This window comes from Sorex araneus, chromosome 5 (assembly GCF_027595985.1).
Source record: "Sorex araneus isolate mSorAra2 chromosome 5, mSorAra2.pri, whole genome shotgun sequence".
Taxonomy (NCBI): Eukaryota; Metazoa; Chordata; class Mammalia; order Eulipotyphla; family Soricidae; genus Sorex; species Sorex araneus.
In genome coordinates this window covers 66441799-66458371 of record NC_073306.1, presented here as the reverse complement: position 1 = coordinate 66458371, position 16573 = coordinate 66441799, and the positions used below count along the sequence as shown (strand labels likewise).

Genomic DNA, 16573 nt, shown 5'->3' with positions numbered 1-16573 from the left:
GAAAAAGATCTGTCCTGTCTCTGCGTGTCTCAGTCGGCGGCTGAGTTCAGGCTTGTGGCCACTTAATATTTGGAGGTTCCACCAAGTCTCTGGCCACCGACCGACTTTTACTTTAATTTGTCTTTTATCACTAGCAAATGAGTTTGGATCCCGTTTGTGCCTCACAGTCTAAGGGAATTTGAGCAGATCCAGGAATTAAGCTCATGGTCTCACACTTGGCCGACATGACGTTTAAGCCACTGAGTCGTCCCAATTCTAGCTAAGGGGATTTTTGTAGTCCCCTGGCTCATTCAAGGAACCGGGTGGGCTTCATACTCTTTTGTCATGATCCCACTTTCTATATACTCTGTCAAAGGAAAAAAATAATACATTTTATTAAGATAGCAAGTGTTTTAAAAATTATTCTAAAAAAAGAAAATAAACTAAATCTACATAAGGGCTGGAGCCATAATTCAGCAGGTATGTTTGATCTGCGACATCCCGTATGGTCCTCTGAGCACCACCAGGAGTGATTCCTCAGTGCAGAGCTAGGAATGACCCCTGACAGTTGCTGGGTGTGTCCCCCAAACAAAACAAAACAAGATTGCGGGGGCTGGAGAGACAGTACAGGAGATGAGGTGCTTATCTTGCACTCAGATGTGGTAGCCATAACCTTGACTCAAATCCCTGGCATCACATTAACATCAAGATTTCAGTACAACAATCCTACCAGAGGAAAGCACAATAGATTTCTCACTCACCAAGTCATAAGACTTGAGGTGTTTTGGTTTTGCTTTGTTTTTTTTAATTAAGTTTAAGTTCTGGAGTTTTAATGGACAAGAATTTCCATCAGTTGTAATCAGTCCTGGTGGAAGGTAACCCAAGGGTGGGGGAGACATGAAAGATTCACACAGGGGGACCCTCTGCGCCTAATGACTTTGATTCCAGAGACCTAACACTTTTGGGCATCCAGCGCAGCTTCTAATGCACTGGGACTGCGAACTAGGCTTCAGCCCTGTGCTGCCGGGGGGTGGAGTTTTTTCCTCCCCACCCTGTCTTCCTGCACAGAAAATGGCGGCGGCGGCAAAACAGCAGAGGCAGCAACCGCATGGCAGGCGCCATCTTTGAGAATCCTAACCCAGAGGTATTCGATTTCTACACTTGGGGCTCCCAGGGACTCATGGGAAGGGGGTGTAACCGGCACGCCCTCGGCCCAGATAAATTCGGAGCTGCTGAGAGGGAAACGGACCCTCTGCGCCTAAAGACTTTGATTCCAGAGACCTAACACTTTCGGGCATCCAGCGCAGCTTCTAATAACAATGCACTGGGACTGCAAACTGGGATATGCAATTTCTGGCAGAATTTTCCCTGGACTTTATACAGAAATCCAAAACCGCGCAGGCGCTGCCGCGTCCGCGCGACTTATCATTTAACCGTCAGCTATGTGAAACGGTTCTTTTTGAACAGGTCTGACTTGGCGGGGGGGAACCCCAAATAATAACAGTAAGTTTTTGTTGAAATATTGAAGGTTATTAATGTAGCAGCCATCTCTCTGGACTGTGAACTAAGCAAAAGCCCCACGCCAGCCGTTGCGGCGTGGCGTACACCATACTATGAGGCACGGGATGGGGGATGAGGGTGAAAAAAAAAAAGGGAAAAGGAAAAAGGAAAAAAAAAGAAGAAGAAGAATAGTTATGTACTTGTAGCAGTGGGGCTCCATATCTCTTCATTCCCAGCAATGGAAAACTAATTATCAAATGCTTCCTTGGTAGTAGGTCTGTCTCTCTTGGGTGGAAACTCCAACAACTATAGTGAGTTTTGTGTTGAAATATGGAATGTAATCAAGGTAAAGAGCAAATGAAGTGAAATTCATTAGTTATACAGTAGGGGGTGGGGGGTGGGGGCGGGGGGTATACTGGGGTTTTTGGTGGTGGACTATGGGCACTAGTGAAGGGATGGGTGTTTGAATATTGTATAACTGAGACATAAACCTGAGAACTTTGTAACTTTCCACATGGTCATTCAATAAAAAGTTAAAAAAAAAAAAAAAGAAAGATTCACACAGGGGTTGGAGCAATAGCACAGTAGGTAGGGCGTTTGTCTTTCACGCCGCCAACCCGGGTTCGATTCCCAGCATCCCATGTGGTCCGCTGAGCACCACCAGGGGTAATTCTTGAGGGCAGAGCCAGGAGTAACCCCTGTGCATCGCCGGGTGTGATCCAAAAAGAAAAAAAAAAAGACAGAGCAAAAGGGGAGATATCAGAGCAGGAATTACGTCTTCCAGTCTTGCACTGTTTCCCACAGCAATGGATAAGAACACACCATAGGGTTTGCCTGTAATGTGAGCACCACTAGAAGTTGCTCCTGAGTAGAGCCAGGCAGAGCCCAGGAACAGTCAAAAATGGCCACAATACTGTGCACAGTATGCCTCATCACCATTATTCCTCCCACACCACCCACAACCCGGGGTGCAGGGCAGAATGCGCAAAGTTCCTCTACAGATCATGCAAATCTCTTGATTAAAAGTTCTAGGATACACAGAGAAAAGGCAGAGTTTAGGGAAGAGAAATTCTAAATTTTCTTTTTTTTCAAAAGATGACGCCTCGGACCCTCTGCTCTTAAAAAGACTTTGATTCCAGAGATCTTCAACCCCATTTTGGCACCCAGAGCGGCTTCTTACAGCAGTGCATTGGGACTGTGAACTGAGCTAAATTATCAGAAATCCAAAGTTTATAGAGTCTTCATTCTCAGCAGTGGAATTATTAAGTGATGCCTTTTCAGCAGGCCTGATTATTGGGGGAAATTCCAAACAATAATAGTGAGTTCTCTATTGGAATATTGAATGTATTCAAAGTATAGAGAGAATAAAGTGAAGATCGTCAGCTACTTAGGTGGGAGCTGGGTGGGAGGGGGGTATTTTGGGGTTTCTGGTGGTGGGACATGTGCACTGGTGAAGGGATGGGGATTCAATCATTATAGAACTGAGACTTAAAAAAAAAAAAAAAGATGACGCCTCAGGAATCTAACGCAGGGCCTCATATATGTGAAGGGTGTGCTTGACCATAGAGCTGTATCTCTGATCCTAATTCTAAATTTTTTTTTTTGCTTTTTGGGTCACACCTGGCGATGCACCGAGGTTGCTCCTGGCTCTGCACTCAGGAATTACTCCTGGAAGTGCTCAGGAGACCATATGGGATGCTGGGAATCGAACCTGGGTCGGCCGCATGCAAGGCAAATGCCCAATTTGCTGTGCTATTGCTCCAGCCCCCTAATTCTAAATTTATTAACCCACAATTTCTTTTTCTTGCTACTACAACCTTGTATTTTTATTAGCTTATGGTTAAAAAGTAAAAAATAGTTGAAGGGAGTTTTTTCTTTATTGTGTTACTTTTCTGCTTGCTACTTTGCTCATATAAATCATTAATTACTAAAATTATGATGGAGAACTCTACCCCCCAACTTAGGTTTCAAGAAATCACTGTATCACTATCATCCTGTTATTCATTGATTTGCTCAAGTGGGCACCAGTAACGTCTCCATTGTGAGACTTGTTGTTACTGTTTTTGGCATATCAAATCTGCCACGGGTAGCTTGCCAGGCTCTGCCGTGCGGGCAGGATATTCTCAGTAGCTTGCAGGGCTCTCTGAGAGGGGCAAAGGAATCAAACCTGGGTCAGGTTTGTGCAAGGCAAATGCTCTACCCGCTGTGCTATCACTCCAGCCCATTTCAAGAAATAGGGGAAAGAATCAATTTGCTTAAGGGACCATGTTGCTGATATATTCAGAGAACTGTGATAGTCAGAAGTTCATTATAATGTTGACTTTTGGGAGCTACTATTGACATCAACTTTATCCTTTGGGCCTTTATTTTTATTTATTTTTGGAGGTGTCACAGATGGCTGTGCTCAGGGCTTACTCCTGGCTCTGCAGTCAAAGATCACTGCTGGCAGGCTAGGGCAGGGGGAATCACATGGAGTAGCTAGGATCAAACTTAGGTGGGCCATGTGCAAGGCAAAGTACCTTACCTGCTGTACTACCTTTTTTTTTTGTTTGGAGCCACACTAAGCAATGCTCAGGGCTCACTCCTGGCTCTGCGCTCAGGGGTCACTCTTGGTGGTGCTCTGGGAACCATATGGGATGATGGGGATTGAACCCAGGTCAGTGACTTTCAAGGCAAGCAACCTATCTGCTGTACTATTGCTCTGGGCCTGAAAAGATAGTCATACCTTTTCAGAAAAATAGTAATCTTACTGTCCCCTACACCCTTTTCTCTGCAGAAAGTCTCTGGCCCGTGCACCTGACTGTCTTCCCCGGGACCTCCTCGGAGGGGATGGGCTCCAGCTTCCCTCCCCACTCCAAGCAGAGCTCCCGGTGGCCGAAGACCTCCAGAGCTTAGCCACAGTCATGCTCAAGGCCCCTCTCCATACGTTCAGACTAGCCTCACACATGAAGGTACCAGCAGAGGAACCCAGGTGTGTGGGACCCGGGGCTGAGACCTCCAAGCAGGCTCGGATCAGGACTGGGCCTCCTCCGCCCAGATTTCCCATCTCCCAGTAGCTAGGTGGTCACACCCAGGAACTGACCCCTGGCGCCGTATAATCCTGTCAATGGCCAGCACCCAGAGGCTTAAAAGCAAGCTCCCAGAAGCGATATCTTATAGCCTACTTCTCCCTCTGGGAGAACCTGGCAAACTACTGGAAGTTTCCTGCCCACATGGTAGAGCCTTGCAAAGTCCCCATGCTGTAGTCATATGCCAAAACCAGTAAGAAGCTGGATCTCATTCCTCTGACCCTGAAAGAGCCTCCAGTACGGCATCGTTGGAGGGACGAGTAGAGAGAGGCTTCTCAAATCTCAGGGCTTGGACGAATGGAGACGTTACTGAGACTGCTCGAGAAATTCGACGATCAATGGGATGATGATGATGATGATGATGATGATGATGATGATGATGATGACGACGACACCCTTTTAATATCTCAGTCCTCCACCAATAACCTCTTTCTTTTCTTTTTATTTTCCCTCCCCCTCTCTTTTTGGTATTGGGGGGCCACACTCAGTGGTGCTCAGGGCTTACTTCTGGCTCTGTGCTCAAGGATCACTCCTGGTGTTGTTTAGGAGACCATAGGGGTTGCCAGGGATCCAACCTGGTCAGACAGAAGGCAAGCAACCTACCTGCTGTACTTTCTTTCCAGTCTGAACCCACTTACTTCGTACATGCACTGTACGAATAAATACCCTGTGTTTATTAATTCAATCTTATTAACAACTCTAGGAAACAATATCATTGTTAGCTTATTAAAATTGGTAATCTGATAATCTCTTTTGAACTTAATAATGTAGACCAAGTTGAGGTACATAAACAAATGTAACTGTCCTGTGTCATCTTTTTTTTGTTGGGGGTGAGAGGGAAAGAGAGAGAGAGAGGGAGGGAGGGAGAGAAAGAGAGAGTGAGTGAGAGAGAGAGAGAGAGAGAGAGAGAGAGAGAGAGAGCATATAATACCCAGTGGAGCTCAGGGCTTACTCCTGGCTCTGCACTCAGGGGTCACTCCTGGTGGTCTTTCATAAGGGAAACGCCCCACCCACTGTGCTATCATTCTCTTTTCTTTTGTCATCTTTTCAACTTAGTGACTACAGATAATTTATAATGTAAGACAAAAACAAACACATTAAAGACATTTTGTGAATGTTCTCAATACACTATAATTATGACTATTAAAATGTTAAGCCCTGATGACATTAAAATTATTAATCAGTTTTGAGAGATTAGCTTTTTTTCTGGAAATAAGAACTTATAAAAATACTTACCAGTCTCTTAGTCCTCAAATGTGCTAAGTTAAAATATATGAGAATTCTAAGTTCATTAAGAGATAATATTGGGGTTGGAGAAATAGCATAGCGGGTAAGGTGTTTGCCTTGCATGCAGCCAACCTGGGTTCGATTCCCAGCATTCCATATGGTTCCCTGAGCACCGCCAGGGGGTAATTCCTGAGTGCAGAGCCAGGAGTAACCCCTGTGCATTGCCAGGTGTGACCCAAAAAGCAAAAAATAATAAAATAAAATAAAATAGGAGGCAATGCTAAAAAAAAAGAGAGAGAGAGAGATGATATCACTGTCACTGTCACTGTCATCCCGTTGCTCATAAAACTGAAAATTACAGCAATAATACTTTCCTCTCTTCCAATTTGTTCTCTCTGGCTGTGGGAATCAGTAATGACTTATGTAGGAAATGACAATCAGACATTTCTCCCTTTATCACCACTGCGAAAAAAGTCAATAATCTAGCAAATACCATAATTAAATAAAATGTAATTGACTTATTTTTTTGTTTGTTTGATTGTTTGGAGGCCACACCTAGCAGTGCAAAGGGCTCACTCTAATCTCTACTCTCAGGAATCAATCGTAGCAAGGCTTGGGGTATGATTATTCCTGGCAGGGCTCAGAGGACCATATGGGATGCTAGGGATCAAACCTGGGTCAGCAGCATGCAAGGCATTTTCTCTCACTCTTATTTCAAATAAATTGAAAACAAAGTTATCCTAGTTGTATATTTATTGATTGTTAGTAAATAAATCAACCTTATGCTAATCAAAACATCAGTGTTCTTTTATATGTTAGTTTATCTTCCACATTTATGTTAACAGATATATAATTTTTGTTAGATGCTTGTGTATCTTAAGTGTGAAATAGCCTCACATATTTGTAAATCCTCTAACATGTCCCCCAAAATAAGGATATAGACAAAGTACAGAACATGAACAGAAAGGTAAGATGACATATGACAAAATCTCATCTCAGTGTTTGATGTTAAAACAGGCACATTCGCTCCTACCCTCCAGGAGTAATATACTAACATTTTCTGCTTAAAGTCTTCAAGTCAGATGCTATTCAATATTTTATACTATTTGGCAGAATGCTAATTAATTTTACTCTGTACAGTTTCTGAAGTAAATGCCAACTAAAAAACCCAGTAAATACCTGCTCAGCCCTTTTGGCTAATTCACGCTGTATCTTCCTCTTTTCTAACATGTCCTGCTCAATTCTGCGTTTTCGTTCTTCCTCTGTTCTTTTCCTTTGTTCTTCTTGTCTTTGTTTCTCCATTTCAGCAAATCTACCTTTGACAGTACCTAAAAAATTATGAAATGTGCTTAATATTTTGCTGTTTCCTGTATGTTTTGTTTTGTTTTTTTTTGCTTATTGGGTCACACCTGGTGATGCACAGGGTTTACTTCTGGCTCTGCACTCAGGAATTACCCCTGATGGTGCTCAGGGAACCATATGGGATTCTGGGAATCAAACCCGGGTCGGCCATGTGCAAGGAAAACGCCCTACCCACTGTGCTATTGTTCCAGCCCCCCTGTTTTGCTATTTCATTTACAATTTATCTCTCAAGTTTCTCACCTGTTAGCTTTGGAACATAAGCCTTTTCCACTTTAGAAGATCCTTCTTCCTCATCATCAGAAGCAAGCATTTCTTTAATCTAGATGGTTAAATAAATTAGTAAGAAATACTTCCAAAAATAGACTAGATCACATATGTGGTGTGAAATTAGCATAGACATACAGAAAAGTAGTTAATTGGGAATTAAAAGTGGTTAATATGAATAATAAAGTATAAGTTTAACATTTTAAATATCTGCACAAGAAAAAAATAAAATAAAATAACCTCCTGCTTTCTCCTGTTCCATTCTCTCTCTCTAATCAATTGTTCTTTTCTTCTTTGCTTTTCATCTCTAGATCTCCTTTGGTTTCTTTCTTCCCTGGCTTTCTGCATGGCTTCAAACTTATCCTTTACATCACCCTTGCCAAGTTTGGGCACATAGGTTTTTGGGACAGGTTTAGATGAAGAAAGCAGAATCTTCATTAGAGGAAAATAAAGAGAAAGAAAAAAGTTTTTTTAAAGGATAGGAAGAAATTAGGTAAAGAAAGAACAGAGCAAGTAATATAAGAAATGCTTACAGGAACAGAAACAGAAATCTTAAATCTTTATTTTTACCATCAGAATATGGTGAAATATCATCGTATAAAATTTCAGGTAATATGAATATGAATAAAACTATTACTATAGAGAAGAGTGAACACCTTGTAAGCAAATTCCACTGAAACTGATGTCTAGTAAAAATTGAATACTGCACCATAATTTAAAACAACCTGCGCCTTTTATTGTCCTACTCCATTATTAAAGATTCAGTTGTGAAATAGCCTGTTTGAAAGATATCAAGACTAATTTCAATAAGTTAGACAATGTTGAAAATAGGCAAAATTTTAGTTTTAAAGTTGAAGCGTAGGTCCTGGAGAGATAGTACAGTGGAGAAGTTGCTTGACTTGCTTATGACCAACACCAGAAGATTCCTGGCACCACAAATGGTTCACCCAGCCCTGTCTGGAGCCATTCCTGAGCATAGGGTCAGGGATAAGCCCTGAACACTGCTGGGTATGACCCCATAATTAAAAAAAAAAATAAAAAATTTAAAACACAAAATGGAAGCCTAATTCACATATTATATCTACTCTAGCTTTTTTCCATAGTTAAGCAAAGCTGAAGGCCAGAACTTTACTTCTCATTTGAGGCTGGGGTGTACATATATCCTCACTACAAATACTGCCCAATAAGAATTTCCTTAAATCAACATTTAAAATGAATAAGAAGATTATATCATTCCAAATAGGTTAAACTGTAAGAGGAAAATTTCCAAAAGACAAAGAGTTTTCCAAAGAAGGAAAAATCTAAACGGTCAAAGAAAAAATTTTCTAAGCCAGTAAAAGGAAATTATTTTAATCCAAAAACTTAAATTCACTGGAGCCACAGAAATAGTTCAACAGGCTAGGGCACATGCTTTGCATGCTGAGGTCTGGGTTCATTCTCTAGCATAACAGTGACTCTTGTGCACAGCTGGGCATGGCTCAAAGCAAACAAAAAATTAAGCTCAGTGATCCGAGGAAGTAGTTCAGTGACAGAGTGCACGCCTCACATGTGTGTGACTCTGGGTTCGAGCCGTTGATAATACCAATACGAAAATTAAACACACCCTTAAAACTTCAATATTTCAGAACACCAAAATTTTCTCCTAAAAATAATGGTAGCACTGTAGCACTGTAGCACCGTCATCCCATTGTTCATCAACTTGTTCGAGCGGGCACCAGTAACGTCTCCATTGTGAGACTTGTTACTGTTTTTGGCATACCGAATATGCCAGGGGTAGCTTGCCAGGCTCTGCCATGAGGGCAGAATACTCTCGGTAGTTTGCCAGGCTCTCTGAGAAGGACGTAGGAATCGAACACAGGTTGGCCACGTGGAAGGCAAACACCCTACCCTCTGTGCTATCGCTCCAGTCCCGCATTGTTTAATTAATCTGTGGTAAATCCAGCTTCATATCATTTCTATAGACCTCAGGAACATAGTGACTACAGCTAAACCCAGATGAAAAAAATTTATTGCAGCTGCTGGAAGAAGCAAAGAAAGGATCCTTATCAAAGAGAGATTTATCATTTTTCTCCTAAGAGTAGATGTCAAATCTAATTTTTGGGTTTTTGTTTTTTTCTGGTTTGGAGGTTACACCCAGAAATACTCAGGACTTACTCCTGGCTTAGGAATTACTCCAGAAAGTGCTTGGGACCATTTGCGTTGTGGGGGATTGAACCTGGGTTGGCCCTGTGCAAGCCCTACATGCTTTTTCAGCCCCTCCAATATGTTTTTAATACTGAAAAAATAATAAAGATGCAAATATATTATATATAAATATAGAGTATATATAAATATATTTTAATATTCTACCATCATATTTACAATCATCATTCACAAATTTAGCAATAAATATTTCCTAGATTATTATCCCAATGAAAACACTGAACCAAGACCAGCCTGTGAATTTTATCTCTTTTTAATTTTCATATTTTATTTTTTCCCTTTTTTGTGTGTGTTCTTGAGTTACTCCTGGCTCTGCACTCAGGAACCACCCCCCAAGGGCTCAGGGGACCATATGGGATGCTGGAGATTGAACCTGGGTCAGCTGTGTAGAGGCAAATGCTCTACCCACTATAATATTTCTCCAGTTTCCATAACACATCTTGACATGATGTTATTGTGCACTTCTGAATGTGATCTTTAAACAATTGCCCTGTCAACAATTCTGTAGTAAATCCTGTATTTCACCCCACAGAAAAGCTTTTTTTTTTGACGCTTACCTCAGCCTTCTGGGAAATATCATTCATGTTTGCGCTGTGAGGTCTTCAGATGATTATAAAGCGTTGTATATCTTTTCACCTGAAAATACATTTTAATATTCTTTTTAAAGACTTCGTTTTTAAAATAGGCCATATATATTTCCCAACAAAGAACATGCTAACTGTCTCTCAAAAAATACTGACATAGCACAGTGGGTAGGGCATTTGCCTTGCATGCCGCCAACCTGGGTTCTATTCCCAGCATCCCATATGATACCCTGAGTACCGCCAGGGGTAATTCCTGAGTGCAAAGCCAGGAGTAATCCCTGTGCATCACTGGGTGTGACCCAGAAAGCAAAAAAAAAAAAAAAAAAAACACTGACATAATCTACTTGAGTAATAAATTGTGATAAGCCACAGCTACTTTCTTTTTTCTTTTTTTTTTTAGATTTTTATTTTATTTTTATTTTTATTTTTTTTGCAGTGTCCCAGATTTATTTATTTATTATTTTTTTAAAAATTTTTTATTGAGTCACCATGTGGAAAGTTAGAAAGTTTTCAGGTTTAAATCTCAGTTATACAATGCTCGAATACCCATCCCTTCACCAGTGCTCATATTCCACCACCAAGAATCCCAGTATAGCTCCACCCCGCCCCCCCACACCCCTAACCCCCCCACGCCCCAGCCCCCCCACCCTTAGCCCCCCCCCCGCCGCCACAGCTACTTTCCATGAGCAGGAATCACAGCTCCTCGTGAGCACCTGTGTGAGCACAGTGATCCCAGCAAGCACATCACTGTAACTGGTCTCGCCCAAAGAGTGACCACCAGTCAGCATTTATGCAAGTGCTGCAGCTCAAGAAATGCAAACCTCAGTGAGCACAGGGCTGAGTAGACAAGCATCACAACTTGATGTGTGACCCTATGCAAACACTACAGCTAAAACTGTGACCCCGTCATTGAAGCAAGATCTCAACAACAATGGACTGAAGGTGGAAGGTGGGGCGACTTAGTGGTAGAGCACTTGCCTTGCACATATGATGGCCCTGGGATGGAGCCCTCACCCTCACAAATAAGACTAAAAGGAACGGGAAGGTGGGAGGGAACTTTTTTAAGGCCTCAGAGGGTTGGAGAGATGGTACAGCTCTGGTAAGGCTTGTGCATGGATGGCCTTGTGCATGGATGGCCCAGGTTCGATTCCCAGAACCCCAAATGGCCCCCAGAGCCCTGCCAGAAGTGATGTCTGAGTTTAGAGCTTGGAGTAAGCCAAGATCACTGCTGGCTGTGGCCCCCAAACCAAAAATAAAATATTGTTAAAGTTTCAGGGGCCAGGAGGTACCACAATGGTTATGGATACATGCCTAGCAAAACGACTGAATTCCCGGCACCATATGGTCCCCTGAACATCCCCAGCTGAGATGTGGAGGCCCCAGAGCACCACCAAGTGTGACCCTGAAGGTCCAGCACAGGGTTGCCTGGGTGGCTGTGGTGCCACAAGGTCTGAGCAGTAGTGCATCCTCAGACCCTTCCAGTGATCTGCTAGCGGTTGGCCAAGAATCAGTAGTAGAGACCCCCTGACAAAATTCTTACGAAGGGGGCCTGATCTAGAACCAGTTTTTCATGCATTCCTCACATGTCTGAGGCCCTGGGTTTTATTCCTGGCAACACACACACACACACACACACATTTTGCATCAAGGTGTTCTTGTTTTGTTTTGATTTTGCTTTTTGTTTGTTTCAGGCCCATACCTGGCGGTGCTCAAGACTTACCCCTGACTCTGCAGTCAGTGATCATGACTGGTGGGCTCAAGGGATCATACGGGGTACTAAATTTTATTATTCAGTGGGTCAATGGGTACTTATTACATTGTTAATAATTTCCTCTTAGTCGCACACGGAGTGTATCATGAGCCAGGTCTTAATAGTAATCTAATTCTACTGACTGAGACAAAAATAGCAAACTGCTCTCATCCTATTCCTTTACCTGAGTCACTGAATCATATCTAGGTTACTTTAAAACATATTTTCTTGTATAACCAACAAAATATCGACCTTACTCTCATAGCTTTTCAAACTGGTTTTATTTCTGGATTGTTCTTCTATGTATTTCCTAAATTTTAATTGTTTGACAGCATTTGTGAATTTTTTTGTAATTTCTTGTTTTCTATATCATTCCACTTTCTGTTGCCCCTATACTACTAAAAGTCTTTATCACCTCAAATATGATTATTGCAATTTGATCAGACCTTAATCCACATTCCAATTTTCTTTTTTCCCTCTCTAAAATTACTTGAGATAGGATATATATAAACTCTAAAATAACACCTAGTATTATTTAGTATTATTTAGCTAGCAGAGGAACCCAGGTGTTCGGGACCCGGGGTCAAGATCTACAAGGCTGCTCGGATCGGCACTGGGCCTCTTCCACTCAGATCCCCCATTTTCCAGTAGCTAGGCAGTCACACCCAGAGACTTCCCCCAGCACCGTGTAATCCCATCAACAGCCAACATCCAGAGACTATAAAACCAAGCTCCCAGAAGCGCGCATGACTGCAAACATCTAATAGCCTAGTTCTCTCTCTTAGAGAACCTGACAAGCTACCGAGAGTCTATTGTCCACTTGGGAGAGCCTGGCAAGCTCCCGATGGCTTTATTCATATCCAAAATACAGTAACAGATATATACACACCTCTTGGAGAGCCCGGCAAGCTACTAAGAGTATCCCGTACGGCAGAACCTGGCAAGCTACCCATGGCATATTCTATTTGCCAAAAACAGTAACAATAAGTCTCACTCTCCTGACCCTGTAAGAGCCTCCAATCATTGGGAAAGATGAGTAAGGAGAGGCTGCTAAAATCTCAGTGCTGAGTGTAAAAGAGACGTTACTGGTGCTTGCTCGAGTAAATCGACGAACAATGGGATGACAGTGATACAGTGGTTAATAATACATAATAATATTAGATATCAATCAGTTGCTAGGTGTGGCCATCAAAAAAAACCACCTTGCGCAATCCCACATAGAATTACAGGGACTGATAATTATAATCAAGAAAGCTTTTATTCCCCTATTGAAATGGGAAAAAAACTGCGTGGTTTGGTGACAGTGAACATTAATTAGCCTGTCAAGAATATTCCTGAAGAATAAATGAATCAGCTAGTGCTCTTAATTTTATTTTTTAATACCCAAATTATTGCTTGACTAATTATAGACTGAGAACAAAATAAGATTGATTTTATAAATTTACTATGAGTAAACCACTTAAAATAGCTTTGTAAATGTCACTTCAAAATTCTGAGACCTAATTTTGTTTTCTTTTGTTTTGGGTTGGGTTTTAGGGTATATCCGGCAATGCTCAGGGGTTACTCCTGGCTCTGCACTCAGGAATTACTCATGGTGGGTTTGGGGAACTATATGGGATGCCAAGGATCAAACCCAGGTTGGCCTTGTGCAAGGCAGGCACCCTACCCCACCGTACTTCCTCTCAGGCTCCATCTGAGATCTCATTTTGAAAGTTAGTATAAAATGAGAACAGCATCAACCTTCAATTTTTTATTTAATATATGCAAGCGATTCTTTACTGACAGTTTTTATCTATTTTGCTTTTTAGAGTGGGTAGCAACACCCAGTGGCTCAGGGAGTCTTACTGGCTTGGTGCTCAGGAGACAGTTCATGTGATGCTGGGGATCCGGGTTGACCGCGTGCAAGGCAAATGCCCTACCCACTGTGCTATCGCTCCAGTCCAAATAAATAACTCCAGTACTGAGTGAAATGCAGCGCCTCAGTTGGTTGTTTAGAATTAATTTAGTGGATCTATTCATGTACGATAAAGTCAGTGATTTTTTAAAAAATCTCATTTTTTATTATTTCTGTAGCGCTGGAGTTTGAATCCTGAGCCTCATACATGCACAGCATGCACCATAGCACTAAAATAAACCCCAGATCCTTGGGTTCTCATTTTTAAAGTGCTCAACTCAGCTCAACTCAGCAATATCTAAGTAGCACTTCCATTGTGGCAATTAATGATAGTGAAGAATCAATCACAATGGTCACATGTATATTACTCACTTGATTCAGGAACACACTGAGATAGCTCATCATTCTGCTAAATTGCCAAGAGTACAAAGGCTCTTAAAGACTTCTTATTCTCTTATCTAATGGAACAGAATCCAGTAATGTATTCTTAAAATAACTGAATTCACTTTGAGTTGTATAATGACAATGAAAATTTAGCTTTATGATGACTTTTTCAAGTATTAAATGATTCCAAACTACTCGTCACAAGGATTCTGTAAAATGTTCCAAAACTGTTGAATGTCACCTATTCCTCCAGCCCCACAGATACTGATCTTTCATCAAGAAATGGAGCTGAGGGGCCCAGGGATGAGTCAGTGACAAAGGCTAACAAGCATGATGCCAAGCACTTGACCCCCAATGTCTCCCACAAGTACCAAATGGTCTTGACACAACTAAAATTATATAATCCCAGTGATATAATCCCAATTATATAATCCTCATCAACAGAGTCCTACATACCAAGAAGAGTCACAGCTATCTTCAACTTTGCCCAAATCAATTCCTTCTTTATAGACAACCCAGAAATACTTTTTGAGGTAACAGTGTTATTTTAAATTATATTTCTGCTCTTACAAATTATTATAATTTAGGGGCTGGAGCAATAGCACAGTGAGTAGGGCATTTGCCTTGCACGCGGCCGACCCAGGTTCGATTCCCAGCATCCCTTATGGTCCCCTGAGCACCGCCAGAGGTAGTTCCTGAGTGCAGAGCCAAGAATAATCCCTGAGCATTGCCAGGTGTGACCCAAAAAAGCAAAAAAAAAAAATTATAACTTAGGTAACCTGGGGGCTGGAGCGATAGCACAAAGGGTAGGGTATTTGCCTTGCACATGACCAACCCAGGTTTGATTCCTCCACCTCTCTCGTAGAGCCCGGAAAGCTACCGAGAGTATCCCGTATGGCAGAGCCTAGCAAGCTACCCGTGGCGTATTTGATATGCCCAAAACAGTAACAAGTCTCATGATGGAGACCTTACTGGTGACCGCTCGAGCAAATCGATGAGCAACGGGATGATAGTGATACAGTGATACAGGTAACCTGGTTTCAATAGTTAATGAAATTAACATTAATGGCATTGATGTCACTGCACCACCACCCCCCACCACCAAAATGCCCTAGGCCCTTCACCACTGTCCCTATATCACGTCTGGTTTTTCTCTTCATTAGGAAACAATTTTTGGACTTAGTATTAGAAGGTCAATATAGAAATAAACATAGTTATATGTAGAGAAACATTTATGATAATTAAGATTCAGAACAATTGACTGAGTTTTTGTACTCAACCTACTTGTTCAATCTTGTCATTAACTTTTCATAAACCCTCTCACAAAAGATTTACAAACCCTTTTATTTTTAAATTGAGTAAAAAATAATTTATTCAATTTAAAAATAAAATAATGCAATTTAATGTCTTCCAAAATGTTCTCCTAGAACCTAGACCTTTTGCTTCCTAATGACTTTGATAACAAACCATTCAGAATGAAAAATAAACATTTGGTTAAATGCTGATTTTCTTCAAACATATTGAAAAGACAGCGATGGTGGTGGAACACTGGGATAATCAGAAGATTATCTGGGTGAGTAGTTGCTATTCAGCTGGTTGAGTAGATATACAGTCCTGGGAAAGTAAGTTAACTTCTGTGCACCTCAGTTTTCTTGAGAACTCTCACAATGATGCTTTTCTCACTGCCAAATCAAATGGACAGTTCCCCCTGTCTGCACCCCACTGCCATGTCTGAAAATCCCCAGGCCCCTTGTCCCACCCTCTCCCTGTGCCTGACTCAGACTGTTTGCTTCTTCTGGGGCTGGAGCGATAGCACAGAGGGTAGGGAGTTTGCCTTGCACGCAGCCAACCCGGGTTTGATTCTCAGCATGCCATATGGTCCCCCAAGCACTGCCAGGGGTAATTCCTGAGTTCATGAGCCAAGAGTTACTCTTGTGCAATGCCCGGTGTGACCCAAAAAGAAAAAAAAAAACAAACCAAAAACTCAGACTGTTTCTGTCTGCTGCTTCTTTCTCCTTTCAGCACAGCTTTGCCTCTTGGCATTGCATAGGTGTAGATGACCTGTTTTCAGTGTTTCCCCTCTTCTACGTCCTTTTCTCTACTGACTGATTACATGCTGGCAGTAATAAAATACATTTTTAATTTTAATATATTTTATCTCTACCACGCTGTGTTCAGGAGGACGGGAGGCCACCTGGGGCAACATTTGGCCCTTCTGGGGCCCGAAAGTTTGACACTCCATAGTGATGCTCCGACTGGCATTACTGGGGCTCACCAGAACCACCTCTGCAGCACCAGGAATCAAGCTCAGGGCCCTGTACTGCTGGGCAGCTCCAGTCTTGAAGTGATATCCTAGCCC

At 41.9% G+C, this 16573-nt stretch overlaps 1 protein-coding gene across 6 annotated transcripts in view; it reads right to left on the bottom strand.

Moving 5' to 3' along the window:
• The window catches only part of NEXN (nexilin F-actin binding protein), a 57769-nt gene that overhangs the window by 25382 nt on the left and 15814 nt on the right, over positions 1–16573 (bottom strand). For all 6 annotated transcript variants that reach the window (XM_055139293.1, XM_055139292.1, XM_055139290.1 and 3 more), the window contains exons 2-5: positions 10160–10238; positions 7641–7832; positions 7377–7455; positions 6954–7102 (exon numbers count right to left, since the gene is read on the bottom strand). In XM_055139293.1, coding sequence (XP_054995268.1) covers positions 6954–7102; positions 7377–7455; positions 7641–7832; positions 10160–10186 — 447 coding nt within the window. In that variant the 5' untranslated portion in view covers positions 10187–10238. The remainder of the gene's footprint in view (positions 1–6953; positions 7103–7376; positions 7456–7640; positions 7833–10159; positions 10239–16573) is intronic.